The 12,367-nt window shown below is 43.4% G+C and overlaps 1 protein-coding gene and 1 non-coding gene across 2 annotated transcripts; both read right to left on the bottom strand.

The window, feature by feature from the left end:
* Positions 1 to 1,216: 1,216 nt before the first annotated feature.
* LOC130975001 (uncharacterized) lies at positions 1,217 to 1,588 on the bottom strand. The gene has a single exon (XM_057899835.1). The coding sequence runs from the start codon at positions 1,586 to 1,588 to the stop codon at positions 1,217 to 1,219; it is 372 nt and encodes a 123-aa protein (XP_057755818.1).
* Positions 1,589 to 10,602: 9,014 nt separating this feature from the next.
* LOC130977833 (small nucleolar RNA R71) lies at positions 10,603 to 10,710 on the bottom strand. Its single transcript, XR_009085508.1, has one exon. It is a non-coding gene; the product is annotated as a small nucleolar RNA R71 (small nucleolar RNA).
* Positions 10,711 to 12,367: the final 1,657 nt, after the last annotated feature.

Genomic DNA, 12,367 nt, shown 5'->3' with positions numbered 1-12,367 from the left:
CATTTCTATTAACCGTTATTGGTTTATGGCTGTCGTTTATATTAACGGGTCATGGCTTTTTAGTGTAGTCATTTGCTATTGCGGCAGTTGATGGGCTCCCGGGGTGATCAGTCCCGGGGCCGCGCATCGTTGTCGAGTTGTAATGAATTCGCTTCTGGAGCGGGTTGTCTAGAAAAGGTGAACAAAACAAAAGAGAGAGAATTTGCACAAGTACATCTTATTCGGTAATCGCATAAAAGGCCTATAGGGCATAACGAAAAGTACAAATCCGCGAATTAACTACTTAGCTCGATTGGTCGGCATGTCGCCTCATGCGCTAGGAGTAGAATCTTCTCAAGTTGTTCGCGTTCCATGTTCTTGGGAATTCCTTGCCATCGAGCCTTTCTAACTTGAAAGCGCCTTTACCCATCACTTTTTTGATTCTATAGGGGCCTTCCTAGTTTGCCGCCAGCTTGCCTGCTCCCGGAGTCGGTGGGCCGATGTCGTTACGCCTTAGGACGAGATCGTTCGGTTCGAACTCCCTTTTGAGCACTTTGGTGTTGTAGCGTAAGGCCATTCTTTGTTTTAGCGCTGTCTCCGTCAAATGGGCCATTTTTCTGGCTTCATCTATTAGGTCCTTCTCCACGGCTTCCTCCACTCCTTTCAAAAGTAGCCGGGGGCTCGGTTCCCCGATTTCCACGGGTATTACCGCATCTAATCCATATGTTAGTCGGAAAGGAATCTCCTTGGTGGAGGACTGTTCAGTTGTTCGGTAAGACCAGAGCACCGAGGCTAGCTCGTTGGCCCAGGCACCTTTTTTATTATCCAATCGCTTCTTGAGCCCTAGCAGGATAATCTTGTTCGCGGACTCCACCTGTCCGTTTGTTTGGGGGTGCTCTACCGAGGAGAACTTCTGTCTTATACCCAGGCCGGTGAGGAATTCCGTGAACTTTTTGTCGGTAAACTGTGTGCCGTTGTCCGAGATAACGACTTCTGGAATCCCGAATCGTGTTATCACTTGCCTCCACATGAATTTCCTGCAATTGGATGAGGATATGCTGGCCAGCGGCTCGGCCTCTATCCATTTGGTGTAGTAGCCAATGGCGACTATGAGATACTTGACTTTCCCGGGACCGACTGGGAAGGGCCCCAAGAGATCGACTCCCCATTGTGAGAATGGTCAGGAGGACGTTAACAGGCTTAACTCGGAGGCCGGTGCCTTGTGGAAATTGGCGTTCTATCGACACTTTACACATTTCCTGACGAATTCTTTAGAGTCTGCCATCATTGACGGCCAATAGTATCCAGCTCGGATCAACTTTCTTGCTAAGGCTTTGCCCCCTATGTGGTGTCCGCAGCAGCCTTCATGGACTTCCCTGAGGACGTAGTCCGTCTGGTCGGGATGTAAGCATTTCAGTAGGGGCTGGTTGAGCCCTTTCTTGAATAGCTGTCCCTGAATGACCGCGTATTTGGCTGCTTCCCTTCTCAGTTTTGCGGCACGCTTTTTGTCGTCGGGGAGTTTGCCATTTTCTAAGAAGCTGGTGATGGGGTCTAGCCATGAAGGACCCAGCCTTGATAAATGCAAGGTGACCGCCGGCTCCCTCGCCATACCTTGGATGAGAGACCGGTTGCCTTCTCCGGGTTTAGTGCTGGCCAACTTTGATAGGAGATCTGCCCGTGTGTTCCTTTCTCTGGGTACGTGGTGGACCGTGACCTCCTCAAACTTTTGGCTTAAATCCTTGACTTTTTCCAGGTACTTTTGTAATAATGAGTCTCTGGCTTGATAGCTTTCGTTACCTGGGAGGTGACGACCTGCGAATCGCTGCATATTTCCAGCCTTGTTGCTCCGACTTCCGCTGCTAGGGTTAAGCCCCCTATGAGGGCTTCGTATTCTGCCTGGTTGTTTGAAACGGGGAACTCGAACCTGATCGACTGCTCGTATACGGCTCCAACCGGGCTTTCCAGGATGATCCCGGCGCCCCCGGACGTCTGGTTGGAGGCTCTGTCCACGTGGAGCCTCCACCGTGTGCTCGTTTCTTCGGTTGGGTCTCCCGTTACTTCTACTAGAAAGTCTGCCATTGCCTGCGCCTTGATGGCCTGCCGGGGTTCGTATCGTTTGTCGTATTGGGAAAGTTCAATGGACCAGGTCATCATCCTTCCCGCCAAATCGGGTTTCTGAAGTATTTGTCGGATTCCCTGGTCCGTTCTTACGACCACCTGGTGATCTTGGAAGTATTGCTTTAACCTCCGTGAAAAGGTCAAGAGTGCCAGAGCTAGCTTCTCCAGTTTGCTGTACCTTAGTTCTGCCCCTTGCAGGGCTCTACTCATGAAATAGACTGGTTGTTTAGCCCTCCCTTCTTCTCACACTAGAACTGCGGCCAGGGCCTCTCCTGTTATGGCGAGGTATAGATATAACGTCTCCCCGTCCTTTGGCTTTCCGAGCACACGGGGTGCCGCCAGGATTTCCTTGAAGTGTTGAAAGGCTTCCTCGCATGCGGGCGTCCATTCGAACGCTATCCCTTTCTTCATGAGGTTAAAGAAGGGTAGGGCCTTTGTTGCCGACGCTCCGAGAAATCGGGATAACGAGGTCAGTCGCCCTGCCAACCTCTGGACGTCCTTGATACAGCCTGGGCTCTTCATCTGGAGTATCGCTTGGCATTTTTCCGGGTTGGCTTCTACCCCTCTCTGAGTTATCATGAATCCTAGGAACTTTCCAGCTTCCATGGCGAAGGCACATTTGAGGGGATTGAGCCTCATGCCGTGTTGTCGGAGAGACGCGAACACTTTTGCCAGGTTTTCCAGGAGGTCATCGAGTCGCGTTGTTTTCGCGAGGATGTCATCTACATAGACTTCCACTGTCTTGCCTATGAGGTCGCGGAATATCTTGTTCATCAGCCTTTGGTATGTTGCCCCTGCGTTTTTTAGGCCGAATGGCATCACCTTATAACAGAAGGTTCCCCCCGGCGTTATAAACGCCGTTTTGTCTTCATCTGGTCGGTGCATCAGAATCTGGTTGTAGCCGGAGTAGGCGTCCATGAAGCTCAGATAACGGTAGCCCGCCGCAGCATCGACGAGCGCGTCTATGTTAGGGAGGGGAAACAATCCTTAGGGCATGCCTTGTTAAGGTCAGAGTAGTCTACGCACATTCTCGATTTGCCGTTGTGCTTTTTTACTAGAACTACATTCGAGAGCCATGTCGAGTAGTCTACCTCTCATATGAAACCTGCTTCTAGGAGGCTGGCCGTCTGCCTGGCCACCTCCTCTGCCCTCTCCCGTGACATTTTTCTCTTTCGTTGGGCTACCGGGCGTGCCTCCGACTTGATGGCCAGGTGGTGTGACATAATTTTGGGGTCTATGCCCGGCATGTCGGCCGGTGTCCAGGCAAACAAATCCCTATTGGCCCTGATCATTTCGACCAAGGGCTCCTTCAGCTCATGCGGGAGATTCTTGTTGGCGAACGTGAATTTTTCCTCCGTGTCACCGATCATGAATTTTTCCAGGTCCCCTTCTGGTTTCGGTCTGGGTTTGTCGTCTACTCTGGCATCCAGGTCCGCTAGGAACACACCGGACGCCTCTTTGGATTTCTTCCTTAGGGAGAGGCTGGCGTTGTCGCAAGCGACTGCCGTCTCAAGGTCTCCTCTTATGGACCCTATGGATCCGTCATCGGTAACGAACTTCATGACTAGTAGCTTCGTGTTGATTATTGCTTCAACATCGTTAATCGTTTTCCTTCCCAAGATGATATTGTAGGCGGTGGAATCTCGGAGGATCACGAACTCGGCCATCGCCGATCTTCGGCCTTGAGTCTGTCCCACAGAGATTGGCAGGGATATTACTCCATCAGGTTTGATGAAGTGGTCACTGGTGGACGAAATTGTGATTCCTTTGTTATTGTATTTTGTAAAATTCATTGCTTTTTCAACTATGTGTGGACACAACTCCGTTCAACTTAACTAGCAAGTGTACCGGGTCATCCAAGTAATACCTTACGTGAGTAAGGGTCGATCCCACAGAGATTGTTGGTATGAAGCAAGCTATGGTCACCTTGTAAATCTCAGTTAGGCAGATTAAATGGTTATGGGTTTCGAAAATTAATAGTAAATAGAAAATAAAAAGGGATAGAAATACTTATGTAAATCAATAGTGAGAATTTCAGATAGGCGTGCGGAGATGCTGGAATCCTTTCGAATCTCTACTTTCTTATTGCTTTCATCCAATCCTTCTTACTCCTTTCCATGGCAAGCTTTATGTAGGGCATCACCGTTGTCAATGGCTACATCCCATCCTCTCAGTGAAAATGGTCCTATGCTCTGTCACAGCACGGCTAATCATCTATCGGTTCTCAATCAGGTTGGAATAAAATCCCTTGATTCTTTTGCGTCTGTCACTAACGCCCAGCCTTCAGGAGTTTGAAGCTCGTCACAGTCATTCAATCCCGGAATCCTACTCGGAATACCACAGACAAGGTTTAGACCTTCCGGATTCTCATGAATGCCACCATCAATTCTAGCTTATACCACGAAGATTCTGTTGGGGAATCTAAGAGATATGCGCCCGGCCTAAGGTAGAACGGAGGTGGTTGTCAATCACGCGCGTTCATAGGTGAGAATGATGATGAGTGTCACGGATCATCACATTCGTCAAAGTGTTGTGCAACGTATATCTTGGAATAAGAATAAAAGAGAATTGAATAGAAAATAATAGTAATTATATTGAAACTTGAGGTACAGCGGAGCTCCACACCCTTAATCTATGGTGTGCAGAAACTCCACCGTTGAAAATACATAAGTGAAAGGTTCAGGCATGGCCGAATGGCCAGTCCCCTGAATGATCAAAAGACCGAGTGATCAAAGACTAAACAGTAAAAAGATTAAACTGTCAAAAGATGTCTAATACAATAGTAAATTATCCTATTTATACTAGACTAGCTACTAGGGTTTACATGAGTAAGTAATTGATGCATAAATCCACTTCCGGGGCCCACTTGGTGTATGCTTGGGCTGAGCTTGATCTATCCATGAGCTGAGGCTTCTCTTGGAGTTGAACTCCAAGTTATAACGTGTTTTGGGCGTTCAACTCCGGATCATGACGTGTTTTGGGCGTTCAACTCCGGATCATGACGTGTTTCTGGCGTTTAACTCCAGACAGCAGCGTGTACTTGGCGTTCAACGCCAATTTACGTCGTCAATTTCCAAATAACATATAAACTATTATATATTGCTGGAAAGATCTGGATGTATACTTTTCAACTCCGTTGAGAACGCGCCATTTGGAGTTCTGTAGCTCCAGAAAATCCATTTTGAGTGCAGGGAGGTCAGATTCCAACAGCATCAGCAGTCCTTTTGTCAGCCTTTTTCAGAGTTTTGCTCAAGTCCCTCAATTTCAGCCAGAAATTACCTGAAATCACAGAAAAACACACAAACTCATAGTGAAGTTCAAAAATGTGAATTTAACATAAAAACTAATGAAAACATCCCTAAAAGTAGCTAGATCATACTAAAAACTACTTAAAAATAATGCCAAAAAGCGTATAAATTATCCGCTCATCACAACACCAAACTTAAATTGTTGCTTGTCCCCAAGCAACTGAAAATCAAATAGGATAAAAAGAAGAGAATATACTATAAATCCCAAAATATCAATGAATATTAATTCTAATTAGATGAGTGGGACTTGTAGCTTTTTGCTTCTGAACAGTTTTGGCATCTCACTTTTCCTTTGAAGTTTAGAATGATTGGCTTCTCTAGGAACTTAGAATTTCGGATAGTGTTATTGATTCTCCTAGTTAAGTATGTTGATTCTTGAACACAGCTACTTTTATGAGTCTTGGCCGTGGCCCTAAGCACTTTGTTTTCCAGTATTACCACCAGATACATAAATGCCACAGACACATAACTGGGTGAACCTTTTCAGATTGTGACTTAGCTTTGCTAAAGTCCCCAGTTAGTGGTGTCCAGAGCTCTTAAGCACACTCTTTTTGCTTTGGATCACGACTTTAACCATTCAGTCTCAAGCTTTTCACTTGGACCTTCATGACACAAGCACATGGTTAAGGACAACTTGGTTTAGCCGCTTAGGCCTGGATTTTATTTCCTTGGGCCCTCCTATCCATTGATGCTCAAAGCCTTGTATCCTTTTTACCCTTGCCTTTTGGTTTTAAGGGCTATTGGCTTTTTCTGCTTGCTTTTTCTTTTTCTTTCTATTTTTTTTCGCCATTTTTTTTGAAAGCTTTCTTTTTTTCACTGCTTTTTCTTGCTTCAAGAATCAATTTCATGATTTTTCAGATCATCAATAACATTTCTCTTTGTTCATCATTCTTTCAAGAGCCAACAGTTTTAACATTCATAAACAACAATATCAAAAGACATATGCACTGTTCAAGCATTCATTCAGAAAATAAAAAGTATTGTCACCACATCAATATAATTAAACTAAATTCAAGGATAAATTTGAAATTCATGTACTTCTTGTTCTTTTGAATTAAAACATATTTCATTTGAGAGAGGTGAAGGATTAATGGATTTTATTCATAGCTTTAAGACATAGTTACTACATACTAATGATCATGAAGTAGAGACACTAAGCATAGATAAACATAACATGGGAACCGAAAAACAGAAAGAAATAAGAACAAGGAATGAATCCACCTTAGTGGCATCTTCTTCTTGAAGGACCAACAATGTCCTTAAGCTCTTCTATGTCCCTTCCTTGCTTTTGTTGCTCCTCCCTCATTGCTCTTTGATCTTCTTTCTTGGAGAATGATGGAGTGCTCATGATGTTCCACCCTTAATTGTTCCACATTGTGGCTCAAGTCTTCTAAGGAAGTGTTGAGTTGTTCCCAATAGTTGTTGGGAGGAAAGTGCATCCCTTGAGGCATCTCAGGGATTTCTTGATGATGAGCTTCTGTTCCGAGGGTTACCTGAAACTGTAGGTCGATCTTGAATGAGATCGTCTGTGTTGGTCGGAACCGACGTGTCCTGCAGGTGGGTATCGGCCGGAGCTGGTGTGTCCGACTTGTTGGACTTAGTGGTGGTGCTGAGCCTTCGTCCCCGGAGGGTGGGGGGTACCTGCAAGAGACTCCGATGCTTAAGTTAGTGATGAGCGGATAATTTATACGCTTTTTGGCATTGTTTTTAGTATGTTTTTAGTATGTTTTAGTTAGTTTTTAGTATATTTTTATTAGTTTTTAGTTAAAATTCACTTTTCTGGACTTTACTATGAGTTTGTGTGTTTTTCTGTGATTTCAGGTATTTTCTGGCTGAAATTGAGGGACCTGAGCAAAAATCTGATTCAGAGACTGAAAAGGACTGCAGACGCTGTTGGATTCTGACCTCTTTGCACTCGAAGTGGATTTTCTGGAGCTACAGAAGTCCAATTGGCGCGCTCTCAACGGCGTTGGAAAGTAGACATCCTGGGCTTTCCAGCAATATATGATAGTTTATACTTTGCCCAAGATTTGATGGCCCAAACCGGCGTTCAAAGTCACCTTCAGAATTCCTAGCGTTAAACGCCGGAACTGGCACAAGAATGGGAGTTAAACGCCCAAATTGGCACAAAAGCTGGTGTTTAACTCCAAGAAGAGTCTCTACACGAAAATGCTTCAATGCTCAGCCCAAGCACACACCAAGTGGGCCTGGAAGTGGATTTTTATGTCATTTACTCACCTTTGTAATTCTTAAGCTACTAGTTCCCTATAAATAGGTCCTTTTACTATTGTATTTGACATCTTGGTAGCTATCTTTAGTCTTATGCTATCTTAGATCATTGGGAGGCTGGCCATTCGGCCATGCCTAGACCTTGTTCTTATGTATTTTCAACGGTGGAGTTTCTACACACCATAGATTAAGGTGTGGAGCTCTGCTGTACCTCGAGTATTAATGCAATTACTATTGTTCTTCTATTCAATTCAGCTTGTTCTTGTTCCAAGATATCACTTGTTCTTCAACTTGATGAATGTGATGATCCGTGACACTCATCATCATTCTCACCTATGAGCGTATGACCGTCAATCACCTCCGTTCTACCTTAGATTGGGTAGATATCTCTTGGGTTCTTTAACCGGAATCTTCGTGGTATAAGCTAGAATTGATGACTGCATTCAAGAGAATCCGGAAGGTCTAAACCTTGTCTGTGGTATTCTGAGTAGGATTCAATGATTGAATGACTGTGACGAGCTTCAAACTCGCGATTGTGGGGCATTAGTGACAGACGCAAAAGAATCACTGGATTCTATTCCGACATGATCGAGAACCGACAGCTTGATAGCCGTGCCGTGACAGGGTGCGTTGAACATTTCCACTGAGAGGACGGGACTGTAGCCATTGACAACGGTGATGCCCAACATACAGCTTGCCATGGAAAGGAGTAAGAAGGATTGGATGAAGACAGTAGGAAAGCAGAGAGACGGAAGGGACAAAGCATCTCCATTCGCTTATCTGAAGTTCTCACCAATGATTTACATAAGTATCTCTATCTTTATCTTTATGTTTTATTCATATATCATCCATAACCATTTGAGTCTGCCTGACTAAGATTTACAAGGTGACCATAGCTTGCTTCATACCAACAATCTCCGTGGGATCGACCCTTACTCGCGTAAGGTTTATTACTTGGACGACCCAGTGCACTTGCTGGTTAGTTGTGCGAAGTTGTGTTTATACCATGGTATTGAACACCAAGTTTTTGGATTCATTACCAGGGATTATTTGAGTTGTGGAAAGTAGTGATCACAATTTCGCATACCAAGTTTTTGGCGCCGTTGCCGGGGATTGTTGAGTTTGGACAACTGACGGTTCATCTTGTTGCTTAGATTAGGTATCTTTTTCAGAATTTCTTTAAGAATGAATTCTAGAGTTTCATGATGATCTGTTGAAATCTGGCTGGCTGTGAAGCCATGTCTAATCTTATTGGACCGAGGTTTCAACTTATCATCACAAGAGCCTGTTGATTTCTATCAATCTTGCTGTTGAAGCAATGATCTGCTGAGGCTTGGCTGGCCATTGGCCATGTCTAGTGTTTTGGACCGGAGCTTTCTTTGAAAGCTTGGCTGGCTGTGAATCCATGTCTAATTCCTGGACCGGAGTCTTAGACTAGCATTGCAATGATTCCTGGAATTCTCATTAAGAATTCTGAAACCTTTATTTTCTTTTTTCATATAATTTTTGAAAAAGCACAAAAAAATTACAAAAATCATAAAAACCAAAAAAAATATTTTATGTTTCTTGTTGAGTCCAGTGTCTCATTTTAAGTTTGGTGTCCTGCATGCATTGTTTATTTGATCTTGGTTCTGTTTTCAAGTCAATAATACAGGGAACTGAAGATTCAGTACATGCAGCAGAGGAATTATACAGAAAAAGCTGGGCGTTCAAAACGCCCAGTGAAGAAGGAAAAACTGGCGTTTAAACGCCAGCCAGGATACCTGGCTGGGCGTTTAACGCCCAAAAAGGTAGCATTTTGGGCGTTAAACGCCAGAATGGATACCATTCTGGGCGTTTAACGCCAGGATGGTACAAGAGGGAAGATTTTGTTTTTAATGCAGATTTTTTTCAAGTTTTCAAAGTTTTTCAAAATCAAATCCTTTTCAAATCAAATCTTTTCAATCAAACCTTTTCAAAATCAATTTCTTTCCATTTTCAAAGATACTTGCTAACAATTAATGATTTGATTGAACATTTCAAGTATGTTGCCTTTTCTGTTGAGAAAGGTTTAATGTTTGAATCATATCTTTTCTTGTTAGGCAAGTCATTAATTTTTAAAATCAAATCTTTTTAAATTGTTTTTCAAATCATATCTTTTTAATCATATCTCTTTCAAAATAGTTTTCAATCATATCTTCTTCAAAATCTTTTTCAAAATGATTTTAAAATCTTTCTTTTAATTTTCGAAAAAAACTCTTCCTCTCTTCTCACATCCTTCTATTTATGGAGTAACACTCCTCCTCAATGCACAATTCGAACTCTATCTCACTAAGTTCGAATTGTTCTACCTCTTCCTTCTATTTTTCTGTTCCTCTGACACCTCAAGGAATCTCTATACTGTGACATAGAGGATTCCACATTTTCTTGTTCTCTTCTCTTTCATATGAGCAGGAACAAAGATAAGGGCATTCTTGTTGAAGCTGACCCTGAACCTGAAAGGACCTTGAAGCGAAAGCTAAGAGAAGCTAAGGCACAACTCTCTGTAGAGGACCTAACAGAAATCTTCAAAGAAGAAGAAACAATGGCAGCCGAAAACAACAACAATGCCAACAATGCAAGGAAGGTGCTGGGTGACTTTACTGCACCTACTCCCGACTTCTATGGGAGAAGCATCTCTATCCCTGCCATTGGAGCAAACAACTTTGAGCTTAAGCCTCAATTAGTTTCTCTAATGCAACAGAATTGCAAGTTCCATGGACTTCCATTGGAAGATCCTCATCAGTTCTTAGCTGAATTCTTGCAAATCTGTGACACTGTCAAGACTAATGGGGTTGACCCTGAGGTCTACAGACTTATGCTATTCCCTTTTGCTGTAAGAGACAGGGCTAGAATATGGTTGGACTCACAACCTAAAGAAAGCCTGAACTCTTGGGAAAAGCTAGTCAATGCCTTCTTGGCAAAGTTCTTTCCACCTCAAAAATTGAGTAAGCTTAGAGTGGAAGTCCAAACCTTCAGACAGAAGGAAGGAGAATCCCTCTATGAAGCTTGGGAAAGATACAAACAATTAATTAGAAAGTGCCCTTTTGACATGCTTTCTGAATGGAGCATCATAGGTATCTTCTATAATGGTCTGTCTGAACTGTCCAAGATGTCTTTGGATAGCTCTGCTGGAGGATCTCTTCATCTGAAGAAGACGCCTGCAGAAGCTCAAGAACTAATTGAAATGGTTGCAAATAACCAATTCATGTACACTTCTGAAAGGAATCCTGTGAACAATGGGACAAATCAAAAGAAATGAGTTCTTGAGATTGATACTCTGAATGCCATATTGGCTCAGAACAAAATATTGACTCAGCAAGTCATTTTGATTTCTCAAAGTCTGTCTGGAATGCAAAATGCACCAGGCAGTACTAAGGATGCTTCATCTAAAAAAGAAGCTTATGATCCTGAGAACCCTTCAATGGAAGAGGTGAATTACATGGGAGAACCCTATGGAAACACCTATAATTCTTCATGGAGAAATCATCCAAATTTTTCATGGAAGGATCAACAGAGACCTCAACAAGGTTTCAACAACAATAATGGTGGAAGAAATAGGTTTAGCAATGGCAAGCCTTTTCCATCATCTTCTCAGCAACAGACAGAGAATTCTAAGCAGAACCACTCTGACTTAGCAACCATGGTCTCTGATCTAATCAAAACCACTCAAAGTTTCATGATTGAAATAAGGTCCTCCATTAGAAACTTGGAGGCACAAGTGGGATAGCTGAGCAAGAAAATTACTGAACTCCCTCCTAGTACTCTTCCAAGCAATACAGAAGAAAATCCAAAAGGAGAGTGCAAGGCCATCAACATGGCCGAATTTGGAGAGGAGGAAGAGGCAGTGAACGCCACTGAGGAAGACCTCAATGGGCGTCCACTGACCTCCAATGAGTTTCCTAATGAGGAACCAAGGGAATCTGAGGCTCACACTGAGACCATAGAGATTCCATTGGATTTACTTCTGCCATTCATGATCTCTGATGAGTATTCTTCCTCTGAAGAGGATGAGTATGTCACTGAAGAGCAAGTTGCTAAATACCTTGGAGCAATCATGAAGCTAAATGACAAGTTATTTGGTAATGAGACTTGGGAGGATACACCCCTTTTGCTCACCAAAGAACTGGATGACTTGTCTAGGCAGAAATTACCTCAAAAGAGACAAGATCCTGGGAAGTTTTCAATACCTTGCACCATAGGCACCAAGACCTTCAAGAAGGCTCTGTGTGACCTAGGGTCAAGTATAAACCTCATGCCTCTCTCTGTAATGGAGAAGCTAGGGATCTTTGAGGTACAAGCTGCAAGGATCTCACTGGAGATGGCACAATTTAAGAAAACAAGCTTATGGACTTGTAGAGGATGTTCTGGTGAAGGTTGAAGACCATTACATCCCTGCTGATTTCATAGTCCGAGAGACTGGGAAGTGCATGGATGAATCTATCATCCTTGGCAGACCCTTCCTAGCCACAGCAAAGGCTGTGATTGATGTGGACAGAGGAGAATTGATCATTTAAGTGAATGAAAAATCCCTTGTGTTTAAGGCTCAAGGATATCCCTCTGTCACCATGGAGAGGAAGCATGCAGAGCTTCTCTCAAAACAGAGTCAAACAGAGCCCCCATAGTCAAACTCTAAGTTTGGTGTTGGGAGGCCACAACCAAACTCTAAGTTTGGTGTTGAACCCCCACATTCAAACTCTAAGTTTAGTGTTGGG

Source organism: Arachis stenosperma, chromosome 4 (assembly GCF_014773155.1).
Source record: "Arachis stenosperma cultivar V10309 chromosome 4, arast.V10309.gnm1.PFL2, whole genome shotgun sequence".
Taxonomy (NCBI): Eukaryota; Viridiplantae; Streptophyta; class Magnoliopsida; order Fabales; family Fabaceae; genus Arachis; species Arachis stenosperma.
The sequence above is the reverse complement of the archived record's forward strand: the minus strand, read 5'-3'. Positions and strand labels throughout refer to the sequence as shown.